The sequence below is a fragment of the Andrena cerasifolii genome, chromosome 5 (genome assembly GCF_050908995.1).
Source record: "Andrena cerasifolii isolate SP2316 chromosome 5, iyAndCera1_principal, whole genome shotgun sequence".
In the NCBI taxonomy this organism is placed as follows: domain Eukaryota; kingdom Metazoa; phylum Arthropoda; class Insecta; order Hymenoptera; family Andrenidae; genus Andrena; species Andrena cerasifolii.
Genome location: NC_135122.1, coordinates 4,511,232 through 4,526,915, shown reverse-complemented (window position 1 = coordinate 4,526,915; position 15,684 = coordinate 4,511,232). Strand labels below are relative to the sequence as shown.

General features: G+C 36.8%; 1 protein-coding gene across 1 annotated transcript in view; it reads left to right on the top strand.

Moving 5' to 3' along the window:
- The window catches only part of Invadolysin (leishmanolysin-like peptidase, invadolysin), a 310,080-nt gene that overhangs the window by 9,927 nt on the left and 284,469 nt on the right, over nucleotides 1–15,684 (top strand). Inside the window, exon 2 of the mRNA XM_076813031.1 lies at nucleotides 650–960. Within this exon, the coding sequence (XP_076669146.1) occupies nucleotides 781–960 (180 nt within the window). The 5' untranslated portion in view covers nucleotides 650–780. The remainder of the gene's footprint in view (nucleotides 1–649; nucleotides 961–15,684) is intronic.

The window sequence follows — 15,684 nt, the reverse complement described above, 5'->3', positions numbered from 1 at the left end:
TTCCGATTCCAGAAATTATTCTGAGAATTAAGTACATCTATAACAGTTATCAGTGAAGAAGCAATAATATGTGAAAAATAACAGAAATTATTTCAACCATCAAATTATTCTTCGTCATTGAAAATTTTGAAATTACAAATATTCGTTGTCGCGCAATCATATGCATATGCTATAAACAAACTCTACATTCATACATACAAAGAACTGCACCTCCAGCAGAATCTAAAGCTATCAATATTTGCATTTTATAGAGCCAGATCACCTGCTTCATAAATTTTTGTGTGATCCTATACTTCATCCCCACTGTTAGTTATAAGAAAAAAATGACAAAATAAAACCCAATCCCCGTCTTATCATAAGTACTATCAATACATACTGAGACTAAAAGAAATACTCCCATTTACGTATTACAAAGACTGTTACAATAAATTCAAAAAAAATTTCAAATTCATGTAAAGTTAAAACGCAGCGCGAAGTATCGGAAGATCAAAATTCTATCAGTACCGAAATCGGCCGAGTCGTTAGAGACGAGCAATAATTTATTACTGATCGAAATATCGTGTAAATTAGTTAACCGAGTGTTAGAGAGAGGCATTGAAATACGCGGTTTTATTGCATTCATAGTAGTATTCGTTCGATTTCTTTGCAGGTTACTCCCGAGGGAGTTATCGCGGCGACAGCAGAGAGCGTCTGCCGTGCTCGAGGTATCGAACGTGAGTGGTGTGGCGCTGTGTGCCGCGACGCCTATATAAATGCGCGGCGTCGGCGGGCGCGCTCAGTATGTGTCATGCCTTGCGAGTGCGAGCGTCGTCCGTGATGGCGGTTTTAGTGCGGTTGAAGATACAATGCGGCATCATCGTATTGCCGCTCGTTATTATCGTGATGGTGTGTGATGTGGATTTAGTGTGTGGAATGTTCGAGCATCAACACTGCAGTCACCAGCATCCCCGAGCACACGAGGTAAGCGATACAAAAAAAAAAGACGTCTGTCCCTGTTTCTCTTTCTTTCCCTCTCTCTCTCCTTCTCTCTCTTCCCCCCTCGGCCTCCCTCGCTCGTCCTGCCTCTCTCACTTACTCCCTTTTCACCTTTGTTGCCTGCGTTCGCTTGGTAGACGCACACCAGCCAAGCAACTCGGCTTCTGGTCGTCGATGCCACTTCCCTTCTGCCGGTTTTCTTGCCAACCGATGTTTACTACTCTTTCTTTCGACCCCTCTTTTTCTATCGTTCGGAAAGTTCCTCTTCCCCGTCTGATCGAACAAATCCTCATTCGCCGCTATTGGGAAGAAATCGCGTGATTTCAGCGAAGCGTGCGTTTCACGTGTCACGTGCTCGTGCTGTCTCTCTTGCACACCTGTGTCTCGCGTGCGTCCCACTTTACTCCGAACTAGCGGGCACACCGTTCTCTTGTATTCATCGGTCGTTTAAATGCTCCGCATTATCGTACTATTAATCATTGTATCGTCGACGTACGGTCTACATTCTTGTTACGCGATATGACTGCAGGATATTTTTATTGCAGACGGAATGAACGTTTCTTTAACTGGTTTGAAAAGATCGTCACCAGAGGCCCTCGATGACCCTTTTATCGTTACCCGCTCAATTCCCGTATTGTTTGATGTGCGACTGCGATCGGTCATAGCGGTAATTGATTTTTATCGTATTTTGTTGGCGAGTGTAAGCTGTTGGTGATTTAAACGTGATTTGATTAGCCGCACTAGTGCCTTTTGTCGTCCTGTACAGAAATGTAGAACGTGACTTCGATCGTGCCGGCTAAGATGTTCGTGAACTTGTTTTCATGCGCCGGCGAACCACGTGTTTTTGAAGCGAGCACGCGCCACTGCGTCTTTAGTTGTGCGACCTTTTACTGCTCACGCTTCGTTTCGCCTTTAACAAGGAGAGGTTCCCAGGTGTCCGCCTCCGATTACTTTGAATTTTGGATATGTTTTAGACGACCGAAAAATAAGATATACGTGTTTTTGTTTTAAAGCGGCCCGTTTTCATATTTATAGGGTGAAACCAACCCCCAAAGTTATAAGATTTTCAGGTGTTCGTCTCCGACTGCTTTGGTTTCTGCATACATTTTAGAGGACCGAAAAATAAGAAATACGTGTTTTTTTTTAAAGCGGCCCGTTTTCATATTTATGGGTTGAAATCAACCCCCGAAGTTATAAGATTTTCAGGTGTTCGTCTCCGACTGCTTTGGTTTCTGGATATGTTTTAGAGGACAGAAAAATAAGAAATACGTGTCTTTTTATTTCGACCCGTTTGCATGCTTAGGAGGGTGCAACCACCCCTCGAAGCTCAGAAGGATTACGAAATTGTGTTAAGTAAAACTTCATATAAATTCCATTTGCGTCATAATTATCCAAAAACTAATTGCTAATATTAAAATAAGTTGCTAATAACATTTTCTTAACTAAATTGTATCTATAAGCAACCTACCCCATACTGCAAGTCAACCAACCCTGATCATGGAGTTGATTGACCAGCAAGGAAGGTGTTAGAGAAACATTAAAATACCTTAATTGTTGTCGCATCGAGTGAACTTTAATAATTTAATCGGATAGCCAACTGTATGCCCTATCAAATATACTAACCGGTTTAATATTTCGTTCACATAATTAATTAAAAATCAAAATCTGCAAAACTGCCCTACCAGCCCCGGTCTCCTCTACTCAAGTTTGAGATCGAAATACGTTACGAGATATGTCCTATTTTGTGTCCGGAAATTATTTTACTATAGCGCATGTTCAAACGCTCTACCCTCTTGCGGTATAAAAATTTTCAATCGGCATGTGTTTCTGAATATTAAAATATATTATGTTCCTTATTTTTCTGTATTAGATAATAAATAAAAATGTATGAAAAAAAAATAATTTTAAGTTAAACGATTTTATTTAATTTGATCCAAAATGCACTAAAAACTAAAAGATAATTGGGAGACTTGGTGTCGACATTTAGAAATTATAATTCTGTGATAAAACGTCCACATGTTTATTGATCGTGTGCGTCTCTAGACTCTCACTCCTCACTGTTCTCAATAGCGCTTGACTAGCTATGATCTCACTACACGGCCTAGACGATTAATAGATCCGAGAGACACGCCATTCCTGTATCCAGTTTTCCTACAATTTTCTGCATAAAATACTCGCAAGTCGTACGTAGCATAGCGGGCAAAAGTTCCATGCGGAAAACCTGCTCAACGGGACATACTTCAGTCTCACGGATTTGTTATAGTCGGCCCAAATTCAACTGTCCGCTTCAGGCTATCGAAGGATTATCCCTACTGTTGTGCCGTTCAGATACTCCGTCGTTTTATACCTCGTTTTCTCGCACAAATCTTCAGGCACGCTCGCGCAAGAAGATAAGCTGGTTTGGCGTAATGCAGAGATCGTGTCCGTTCCGATACACCGAGAAGCGAATTAAATTTGATAGAGATAAAGGTAATAAACTAACAATAAGAAAGATTATACAGGATGATTTTGAAATAGATGACAACACTTTATGAGTATATTCTATTCATCTTGAGGCTGAAGAAAAATTATAACCGCGGCCTGGAGAAAAAATTCCAAAATCTGCACTTTTTCTTAACCCGGCGGGAGGCGCACCCCATATTGTAACGCAGGTTGTCGCTACCGGGTCAGAAATACCCAAAATGAAACGTAAAAAACCACGTTTTCAGAATATTTTTTTTAACTTTGTAATTTTTATGTTAAAGTACAGTGTTTTAAGAATCAAACAAAATTGATGAAATATCTTAAAATCTTTATTAAAGTTCTTTAAAAAATTGTAACAAAAACTCAAACAGTCTCCATATTTTCGCAACTAGCGCCTCTGTGGTAAATTTTACCCAGTAGCGCCTCCCGCCGAGTTAACCATGCTGGCGGAAATTACGCTTTGAGAAGGAATGCAACAATTTCTAAATAAAATCTACAGTCTTTGGCTACAGACACATGGTGAACTAATCCTCATAAACGCAAAACTGTCTTTCAGCTCTGCTGACAGTGTAAATATGATACAGGGTGGTCCACTGAACTGGGTCAAGTCACATCTCTTTTCTGATTGCAATTAGAAAAAAATATTGAATCGTTTAAGGAGGGCTAATTGCAACGTCTGTATACAATATGCAATCGCATAATTTTTTTAAACGGAAACGTACTTTTTCTTACACACATCTATTCCTTTCCTGATTTTGTTTAAGTACGAAATTTTCACTTACAATAGGGTTGCTCTTATTTGAAACTTTTTACCGGACTCTGAGTATTGAGAACAATTCAGGAGAATTTGTTTTATAGTGATTTGACAATAAATTACATATATCGCAGGTTGAACGGATTAATCTTCGATATCAAATAAGGGATGCATTGTGAGGTAGAATGTAATAGATATACGTATATATGTATGAATCGGTAGTTAGGTGAGGACGGAATCGACGGCAAAAGCTCTCTTCTGGCGAATACGAAATGCATCGCTAAAAGTTAACAATTAACATGTTAGTAATGTACAAGATCTGTGCCGTTAAAGTTTTGTGGAGATTTTCATCTTGTAAAGCATAAGCCGGTGTTTCCCTTTCTTATTTGAGTCGCGATCCCCTTTTGAAATATTCAAATAACTTGCAACGCCCCCTCCCCCCATACAAGGCAAAGTTTTTTTTTTATATGTTTATTATATTTTGCCATAAAAGCAAATTTTTCAAAACACAAGAAAAATCGGCATTTCAGAATATAATCCTAACTTAATAATATAAAAAAAAGATAAAACCCTGTCGCATACACTTTACGATCCACTTGGCGGTCGCGACCCACAGGTTGGGAATCACTGGCATAAGCAATATTAGTAGCTATACGTGTGGCGTAAGCAAGTCTTGATTGTTTCGCATTGCACTCGTGTTACTCATTTTTTTTCATATTCAACATACTTGCGATCTAAACATCAGTGCCCTTGTAAACGAGTCTTGGATTATCATACTCACTCGAATTCCCCCGCACTGTCCTAAACATTTCTCATTCGCATTCAACACACGTAAGGTTCATTCACCTGCACCGTACTCTCCTCCACTTTTCCAAAGAATCAGTGAGAAGCAAAACCAACTGGCTCTCTGTTCTATGTGTCTGAAGAAATAGAAACGTAAAATTAGCGCTTCGAAGTAATTAAATATATTACATTGTTTATCTCAACCAATATTGTTTCGATTATTAGGTAAACGACATCACAGATCTCACATTTTATTATTTCAATGACGTAATTGTTCATTTACTTTCTAGCATCGGCGTGTGTGACATTGAAAATTTAAAACATGACCACGTCATGAATATAAATTATTTAACTAAAACTATCAAGTGCTGGACAACAGAATTGGCACAGCGCGGGATTCAATACATAACCATTTGTAATTGTTGAAGAAATTTTATTTACAAATATATAGTTTTTCGTGCGTGGATCTTTATTTACAGTATCTCCTTGTATACAGCGAGTCACAAAATTATTCGCACATGCGAGAATTTGATGGAAATATGCGAAATAAGCATAACGCCGGTGCAAACGAGCGGCACGCTCGTTTTTTGCGTACATATATAATTATACTAGCTTTACTACTCGGCTTCGCCCGAAATTTAGATTATGATTTTATAAAAAAAATCATTTTATTTATTTTTGTGTGAAAATAGTCGAATTCATCTCAATTAGCTAGGCATAATGAGCTGGAACACATTTCGTGACCCCAGAGTTTACCGTTCGAAAGTTTCTAGGCGACAGACAAATACACAAACACTTTCTGCGTTATAGGTATATTAAGATGGAGAGATTCACGCGTGATGTAATTTGTTACGGCAACTTTGCGTTCTGTTTGCGTTTGAACCCTCGGTGGCCCACGCTGGGTCTATTCAGACCCACCTTTCCGAGAACTCCGTCGCATATTTCAGCTCGCGCTGACTGTCAGGCTGGCGGTTCTTAATATTAGAAAAATACAGGAAGAAAAATACACAGATCTGCTTCAACAACAGTTCAAAAGAGTGGAGGATGTTTTATTGTATGTTCCAATAACGATAACGAATATAAATTCAAATGTGAAAATAATTGCCAAATATATATATGTAAAATATATTCTTTAGCAAACAATACTTTATTATGTATACGATGTACAGAATAAATGCTCTTTATTTGTGTGTTTACTTTTAATTTACTCATAATAAACAAAATACATAATACAAAACTAGTAAAACTGTATTTTAGTATTATTTTACGCCTAGAAAAAAATATTTACTCACGCGTGGTAGAAATTTGTTTGAACAAGTAGAAATCAATATTTCCCTGAAATATTATCTATGCTATGTATATATACATAAAGTTTTGCACGGGTGTGTCAATACTTTTTTCCAGACGAGAAATAGTTTCAAAACACATTTTTTCTAGTTTTATATTACCCATTTTGTTTATACAATCCCGTTTTTATATACCGCCTACGGAAATCGCGACGCGTTCCCTTCACCCCCGCATGGCCCTCAAGCGCCTAAAATTGTAGGTAAATTTTTTCAAAAACGAAACGCGATATCAGAAAATTTGATTCTATATTTTCGTCTTATTTTCACCAGTAGTTATTTGTCAAAGAATTTTGTGCTACACTCTTTGAATAAATCTTTATCAGCCTACACGTATTTATGCAAATCGTGACCAATAATGGTTTCACATTCTGCGCAGTAAAGTTGTTCAAGAACTTCAATGGGAAAGATTATCATGAATTAGTGTTTGGCATTTCAAGACCATTTCCTAATTATTTCAAAAGACGATTATTCTTAATTTAAATTGTTAGAAAGCGTTTCACTTGCTTTAAGGATCATATCAAATAGAATTTTATTTGAGCACTCTAAAAACACAATTCGTCGGATGATATTCTGTTACAGTATCGCCACGCGAAACAAAAATAATTTTGTCGCCACTCTTACCTGTAATGTATAATTCAATCAATACGCTCATCTTACTCCAAAAACTCGTACTAAGAATAAGGAAACGTTGACGATGGACTTAAGTATGCAACGATCATGATTTATTCAATGATAATGTATTGCAAATGAAACTCGATTCCTTTACTGTTCTGATTTTTCTGATTACGATTTTCTTTTTAGCCTCATCCAATTTTTTTTTTCAATTTGTTTTTGTATGTTCGTACCGGTACGATTTAAGCTTGCACGCGGTGGCACGAAATAGGCACATAAGTCAGTTTGAATTCAAATCTACGGTGCTAAAATATAGGGCACTGTTCGTTGATGTCAAAACAAGAAATAAACTTGAAAACAGACGTAGTTTCACGTAGAAATTTGATTCGCCGATTCTCGCAAATAGTAATTGTACAAAATCCTTAAGAATCATGACAAAATTTTAGTGAAAAGTACCCGAATAACTTATCTACTTTATATTTTTTGTGCAGTGGTAACTGCGCTTGTTAAGGTGAGAAGCCGGTATAATCGGCTTATTTTTGTATCAATGTTTAAGAATTTTGTGCAAACATACCAACAGTGGCGGATTCAGAGGGAAAAATACTTATTTTAATTTGCAAAATAGTTTTTTAACTTAGCAATATGATAGAATATGATAAATTGATATAAAAAAAACACTTTTTCATTTAGCAGAAAAATATTATCGGGAAAGGTCCATGGTTTATTTCTCAGACCTACGCCGCCCCTTCTCAAGAAAATCTTGGATTCGCCCCTGCGCCACCCCCGCCGGAAAATCCCAAATCCGCCCCTGGGTACCAAAGTGCTAATCTTTTCGGAACTTTAAGGGTAATTTATTTAACATTATTACAAGTAAAACAAAATTTTATAACAGTAAAATTATAATAAATACAAAAGAAATTGGGCAGTATCTGAAGTAGGTTTTTTCGAGATGCAAAACGGCGCCGGTTGTAACGTCCCTCGTAGTTATCTGAAACAGAACAATACAATTTTTTTTCATTTATGTGCCAATTGTAAGAATATTAACCGTAAGTGGTGTAAAAAATTGCATATTTTAAAAATTACGAAACTTCAAACAATTAAGTGTGATTTTCGCCAAAAGTTTGCGCTTTATTTCTTTAAAAACAATGGTTAAAATTAATAATTTGGTTAAACCTTGCGGTTCATATTTTGAGGAATATTATAAACCGTAAGTGTGCAAAAATTGAAGTTGATTGGTCAAGTAGATTTTGAGTTATCCCCGGCACCAATTTTGAAAACGTGGTTTCGAGAAAAACGCTTTTAAAATGCGTTTTAGGTATGCTCGGCGCTCGGAGAACATGGACGATTTAAACATATAGGTAACTCAATACCAAATTCATCACTTTTCGCGATGGATGACTTCAATTTTAATTAAAGTGGAATATGATGTGGCTCACATCAAATTGGGGGAGGGGGGGGGGGGTTATATAACCACTTCCATAGTTTCGAATATCTTTAAAAAATGCGGACTATAAATGAAATATGAAACTAAGGACTATAAATGAATTTTTATGAAAAAAATTATTCTTAGTCCGAAAACTCGCTTTCGCAACGCAAAAATTATACACAAATTTTTAGCTTTTAAATATCGCTTCAAAATCGCGTTTCTAAAAATAAAAAAAAAATGACACTCCCTTCTTTGACGGTTTCTCTATTAAGGGGGGAACCTTGTGTAAAATGAAATTTTTGAACATTTTTTTTTTTTTGTTTAAATCGATAGGAAATTTCCTCAGGAATACGGTAGAAAAGTTAGAAAGTGATCAGAGATGTTCTTGTACGTTATTTTCAAAATAAAGTGAACGGTTGTATTGGGCGGAGCGGCTCAGGTAGTCGGCCTTCGTCGGGCGCTCGGCCTTTCTGTCCCTTCTAACTGTGTTAAAACCTATACTAATGTACACCAGTTGTTAGACCCACCATAGCACTGCCTTTTTCGGCGTCTATACGTGTACATTTGTGTGTATAACGGTTTTGAAAAAGATGCCCCTTCGGCGAGGGGTCCTCGCTCATTGTCAGTTCAGCAGCGTCTCTTGAGTGAAATCGGTCGTTTACAGAGCCTTATACGAATATATACGAATAAATTGAAAATGAGTCGAAAGCTGCAAGATAATAATCCAAATTATCGTCCGAATCGTCCCAGACGGCGAAAAGCTCCTAAAAAATTCGAATTTAAGAGTGCTGAGATAGAAAGTGAAAAGACGAGCGGAGGCGAAGGAACGAGCTCTTCTGCTAAGAAAATAAAAGCTACGTCGGCAGATGTAATTATTAATTTTACACATTGTTACCGAATTATAGAATTCATAAGTGTTTTTAGTGCAATATCAGATATTTCTGTGTGCAAAACGTGTAAACAAAAACAAACATATGGAGAAACAGGCAGCCGTGGATTAGGTTTTAAAATCGCCGTTACATGTGCGTGTGGAACTGTTTTAATCAATTCGGGACCATTTCTAAATAATAGTTTCGAAATTAACCGCAGAATTGTGTTTGTGATGCGTTTACTAGGCGTGGCACGTAAAGGAATAAATATATTTTGCGGCATGATGGATTTAGGCTGTGAATTGAGTGTAAGTGCTTATGACGGCATTATACAGCATATACATACCGCAGCGCAAAAAATGTATAATGACACGTGTCACAAAGCTGTTGAACAAGAAAAACAATTGAATGAAAAAAAGGAACAACCCTTGACAAGACTCAAAGTATCTGGAGACGGCTCTTGGAAAAAGCGAGGATTTTCTTCACACTACGGTGTAACGACGCTCATCGGTTATAACACGGGGAAAGTCATCGATTTATTGGTGAAAAGTAGCTACTGCCAAATATGTACGTTTTATAAAAACGATAAAAAGAATCCCGAATATTTAGAGCACAAAGAAGATGGGCATTGTGCAGTAAATCACAGTGGGTCTTCGGGTAAGATGGAAGTAGATGCTGTAGTTGAAATGTTTCTTCGCTCTGAAGAATTACACGGAGTACGCTACAGTAATTATATAGGAGACGGTGACGCTAAGACGTTCAAGGCTATACTCGATATTGAACCGTATGGTCATAATTTCAAAATTAAAAAGAACGAGTGCATTGGACATGTGGAAAAGAGGATGGGCAGTCGGTTGCGCAATGTAAAAAAGAGTGCAAAATTAGGAGGAAAAGGAAAACTGACAGACGTGTTAATAAAAAAATTAACAAAATACTACGGTCTCGCTATTAGGCGTAACAGTGATTCTGTGATTGAGATGAGAAAGGCGATAATGGCAACATTTCATCACCTATCTTCGACAAATAAAAAACCGCAGCACGACGATTGTCCCCCCGGCGCCGATTCGTGGTGTAAGTGGCGCGTCGCACAAGCCTCGGGGCAAGAATTTGATCATCCACCTCCATTACACGAAGATGTACAAAAACATATTCGCCCAATTTATGAAGACTTGTCACGGGATGATTTGTTAGAGAGATGTTTAGGTGGACATACGCAAAATGCTAACGAGAGCTTTAACGCTATCGTTTGGCGTTTAGCACCTAAACATCTCAACTGCGGTATTAAAATTGTTGAAATAGCTGCTTTTTTGGCTGCCGGCCTGTTTAACGAAGGATTTTCGTTTGTCCTTCAAACAATGCAACAACTTAGCATAGTAATTGGACAGCAGAGCAAAAGGTTTGCCGAAAATGAGGACAAACGCCGTATTCAACAGCAGGAGCGCCGCAGCCTTCCTTGGGCCAAAGAGGCTTGTGCTTCTCGAAAAGAAGAAAAAACGGCTGAGTTACAAGTTTTTGAAGAAGAGGAAGATCTATTTTATGGCCCTGGAATCGCAGATTAACAAAAAACTGCGGTAAGTCAAAATGAATTACGATTTTTCTGTTACTCAAATTTTAAACGCATTTTTCTCGAAACGCAAAATTTCGCATGCCGTGCAACGTAGCTCAAAAACTAATTACTCGATTTTTATGAAACTTGGCATATATATTCTATAAATAATTGGCCTCAGCATGACGAGCTCCGATTTCTTTATTTTTTATGTAAAATATTGTTATTAACAATTGTTCATAACCGAAAATCCGTTTCTTTCTTCAAAACTTCGCCATTTTTGCAATTTTGAAAATTTTAATAAAAGAAAAATGTCATGCTGAGCGTTTTTGCATAAAGTAACTATTCCATTTTGATTTTTTTGTTTCAGATCATTTTTGTGCATTGTACACTGCACGGCGAATTTACAGGATGCCATTTTCAAGCCGCCATTGCACCATTATTATTAACAATTAAAATTTATAAAAAATATATTTTTTTACATTATAACGTTAATAAATGGTATTTCAAATTTTAAATCAATCTGCGCATTACATTTTCCAAAAAAAAATTCTTGAAAAACAGACCATTTACATAAGGTTCCCCCCTTAAATAAGTGTCGAACGGTGCTCCCTGTTGGAGTGACATCACGTCGTACTGTTAACGACGAAGATGCGCTCCGTTTCAGTAATCGGCTTATGTGTTCGGCTGTTACCAACAACTGACCGCACTGCTCGGATGCTATATTATTATCGTTCACAAGTCGGTCAGGTCTTTTCGAGCGATCGCTTCTGCCGAGAAAGTTTTGCTTGAAGGGGGATTCACACGTATCAGTTCCGTGACGGATTAGTGCCGTTAGTGTCGATGGTCTGTTTGTCTCAGCGTTAGTAACTGACACGGGCAAGTGTGAAGTGCTCTGTTCCAAAATAGGGGGACGATATTTCTTTACCACCGATATTGGCGGCACTGAACCGTCGCGGAACTGATATGTGTGAATCCGCCCTAATTCTTCCCAAGCAAACATTCAGTGACACTCGCGCAACACTTTCGGTGCTTTCTAGAACATGTCGACATGAAAACGTACCAAAACCGTGCACAGGATGCAAATCCCTCGACAGTCAAACTCTTGTTGAAATGATGTCTATCAAATAATGTCGATAAAGCTCGTAGATTTCTTATTGTTACTGATGTCATTTATCTGCTGAAGAGCTTTACTGTCCCAGACTTGGCTAATGGCCTTTATCGTATAGTCTTAATATATAAAGCAGAAAACTTCTATATGTTTGTGTGTTTGTCTGTCGCTTAAAAACTTTCGAACGATAAACTCTGAGATCACGAAATGTGCTGCAGTTTATTATGCCTGACTAATCCAGATGAATGTGACCATTTTCATAAAAAAAAAAACTAAAAACAACATTTTTTTATAAAATCAGAATCTAAGTTTAAAGCTAGTAGATTGATAAATATCAGCTTGATGCTTCTGTGATTATTTGTAAAGTAATTGTATCATACTACAGTGTGTTTCGTTAAGAGAATCGGTCCTCCGTTCCGTTAGGGGGTAGGGGAAATGTGTCCAAAACGATCCCCTTAAGGCGTAATTCATATAAAAAATGCAAATGCACATTATTTAAATAAAAGTAAAGTAGTTTTTGTAAGTTAGTTTATCTACCTTATTATTGGCTAAGATTAAGTTTACATACTCGATCAATTAAATTTTTTATTCGCATTTTTGCGAAGGCATACTAAAGGATCATTTTGTACAACTATGTGTATAAAATGATCCTTACGAGGGATCCTTAGGAAAATAACCCCTGGGATCATTTTATATCTATTGATAATGAATAAGACGAACATTAAAAAGCATTGATTTATTTAAATAAAAACGGAATTTGAACTGAGTCACAAAATATGCGACCATAATAAATTAAAACGATTTTTTTAAAAAATCAAATCTAAAATAATTTTTAGCGCACAATCAATGAGTAGAGATACTTCAAATGAACTAACAAACATAAGAAAATGAGAGAGGCTTCACAGGCTCAAATTTCTCCGCGCACCCCCTGGGATTCCTGGGATCATTTTACCGCACAAGAGAGGGATCATATGACCCCAAACATCCAACTCACATGCAATGGTTGAATATAACGTCAAATTACTACATTCGGTAACGAAACATACATTAAATTATTGTTGAATATTGTCATTAAATCCGCGAAAAAAACAGCTTGACCCAGAAAGCGGTAGCTGATTAAACCAAAGGATTAAAAATTGTATTGAAACCATGATGTACGAATCTGTGAATTCTTTGTTCAGTGCCCTCTTAGCATCGTAAATTGTCCTCCGTACTTTAAAATCTGTCTCGATTGCTTACGTTCGGAATCCGTATAGTGTTACTTTGCTTTTAGCCGGAGCTTCACTTTGGCCAGACCTAGTTAGCCATTTTTATTACAGTGGATCGGAAGATTAGTAGATTAACGCATCGTTAGTGAAGATTGCGTATACCTTTTGCAGAGGTTCTGAAAGTTTCGGTCCTTCGGTAGACGAATGAGAATAGATGGTCGACCGTTTCGTGGCGCGAAACATTCTTTTCTCTTTTTCTTCCTGTCCCCCTCTCGTCATTCGTCTTTTCTTCCTTTTTACGCTCGCTTTTTATCCGCTCAACTTTTTCGCCTCTAGGGATTGCACGAATTGCATAGCCATGCATATTCGCAACTTTTCTACGGCTTTCTGATGGTTCGCCAACTTCAACTCTGCCTTTCGTTAATAAAGAACGGTCCATTTAGGATGTGCTATCGATCGCAAAAATAGACTGTAATTCTCCACTTTGGCGTGGGTTATAACAGGAATGTTTTTATTAAAGCACATACTTTGATAACAAAGGCTGTAGTTTAGAAATACCGATCCTCCACTCCGCTGTGTTATCTTGGTGGAGTGCCCGGAGCATTTGCTGATTAATTAATACTTTAGACTTTATGTTTAAAGCTCCCGTGCATTGAATAATCCGTCGGAAGTAATTAAATTTATAAAAAAGTGACTAAAACATCAGTGAAATATTTAATCTGCTTCTGTATCACTTTTTAATATCATCATTTACGTTACAATTTCCTACTGATATTTTTGACAAAAACCTGTAAAATTTACTCATAAAAATGGTGGTGGGGAAAATTAACTATTCTGTTCCTAAATTTCTATCTAAGGTATGATTTATTTTATGATTATTAGTATAATTATTAGTTGCCCTTATGATTAACTGGGCAACGTCATTGAATATTTTTATTAAAATCTTATAAACTTAAATATTTTTCTACGAAAAAATTACCAAATGTTCTTTAAACGTTGCTCTTTTAAACGCAAAAAGTTCTGTAAAATTATACGCTTCCGCTTCTTCAAAAAAAAATCACAAATATTCGCCTCTTTTCGGCCGGCTGACTAAGTATAACCCCTTAAAACATTGACGGACTACTTGGTCAAGTCAACTGTTTTCGCGCGCGCGTTCTGGTTTAACCCTGTGTATGTATGTAGAATGTTTCATGCACAACGGATTTAGAATAATTTAGATTGATTGGCCAATGCTAGGTTGAATATTATTTTCAATTATTATTTACGTTTTATTTTTGCCGAATGACACTGTTATAATGGTTAATCCAATCGTCGTTAGGGATTTAATCAACCTGAATACCGTAGTGCTTTCATTGAACTTCTTGTCCGCATGTTCCTGTGTTTGTCACAGTTTTCACTGAAAACGTTCCGAATTAATCACGAGGGATTGTTTGAACAGACAATGGTAGTCATGGTAAACTTGAAACGGACTGAATAGAGTCCAGAGCAGAGGATCACGAAGGTTTCGGGCAATGTCGTTGTACTAATTAGTACGGCGTTTGTAGGGCGAATACAATATTCCATCTGCACGAAGACAGGCAGCTCTACATCACCAACTATCAAATGTAATGCTGAAACAGTCTTAGATAATTCTTAATACAGTCATACACTTTCATGCATATACATATGTAGTTGATTGGTGGCGATATTACTCCAGCTTGTTTAATTTGTATCATTGCATTGTAACTAATATGTCATTTTAACATATATTACACATGTAAAACAATTTTATTGTTGATTTAGTAATATATATGTATCAGTGTATCTACTGAATCCCCTGCTTCTATGATTAAATATTTGAAGTAAATACGCGTCATTGCACATTGCCTAGCAAGCATATAAATTAGAAGTTCTTCTTCGTTGCGTTCAAAATTGTATTTAACAGGAAGTGCCATTCTTGAAACAATCGTTTCTTAATTTAAATTAACTCTTATTAATATGATATATTGAAATCTATAAGCTCATATTAAAATACAAAAGTTGGTATGAAATTTACAGAATTCTCAATCTATACTGTAAATTATTTCAATTGTAGTCCAATTGTAATAGACTGCTAGGGGTGGCAATGAAAACGTTTTTGAATAATTAACGTGTCATACTAACAGGTGTGATATTAATAGTGTTCCTGATTTCTCCATATTTTTTGTTTCTCGAGAAATAAGAAATAAGCAATTATAAAATTTCTCGAGAAATTCTCGAGAAGGAACACTAGATATTAATGTAGCCGATGTATAATAGTTGCTAAATCAGTTATTGGTATATTTTTTCTATTGAAGCAGGCTTAACTTTCTACTGAAGTTTACATTGGAATCTTTCTATCAGGTCATCTCAAACGACTGCGTATTTCGTAGGACGCAGTTGTGACGTTCTATGCGTTTGTTTTCTGCTTAAGACATTCAATCAGTGAACCCAATTTAGAGCGAGTGGTCACTAATTTTAGTCCCAATAATGTACGCTTTATGCATTCAACAAACTCGTAAATGCTACACAGGCCACTAATAAACTATATTTATTTGTTTCATTCTCAGCTTCATTTGTCAGTTTCACTCATT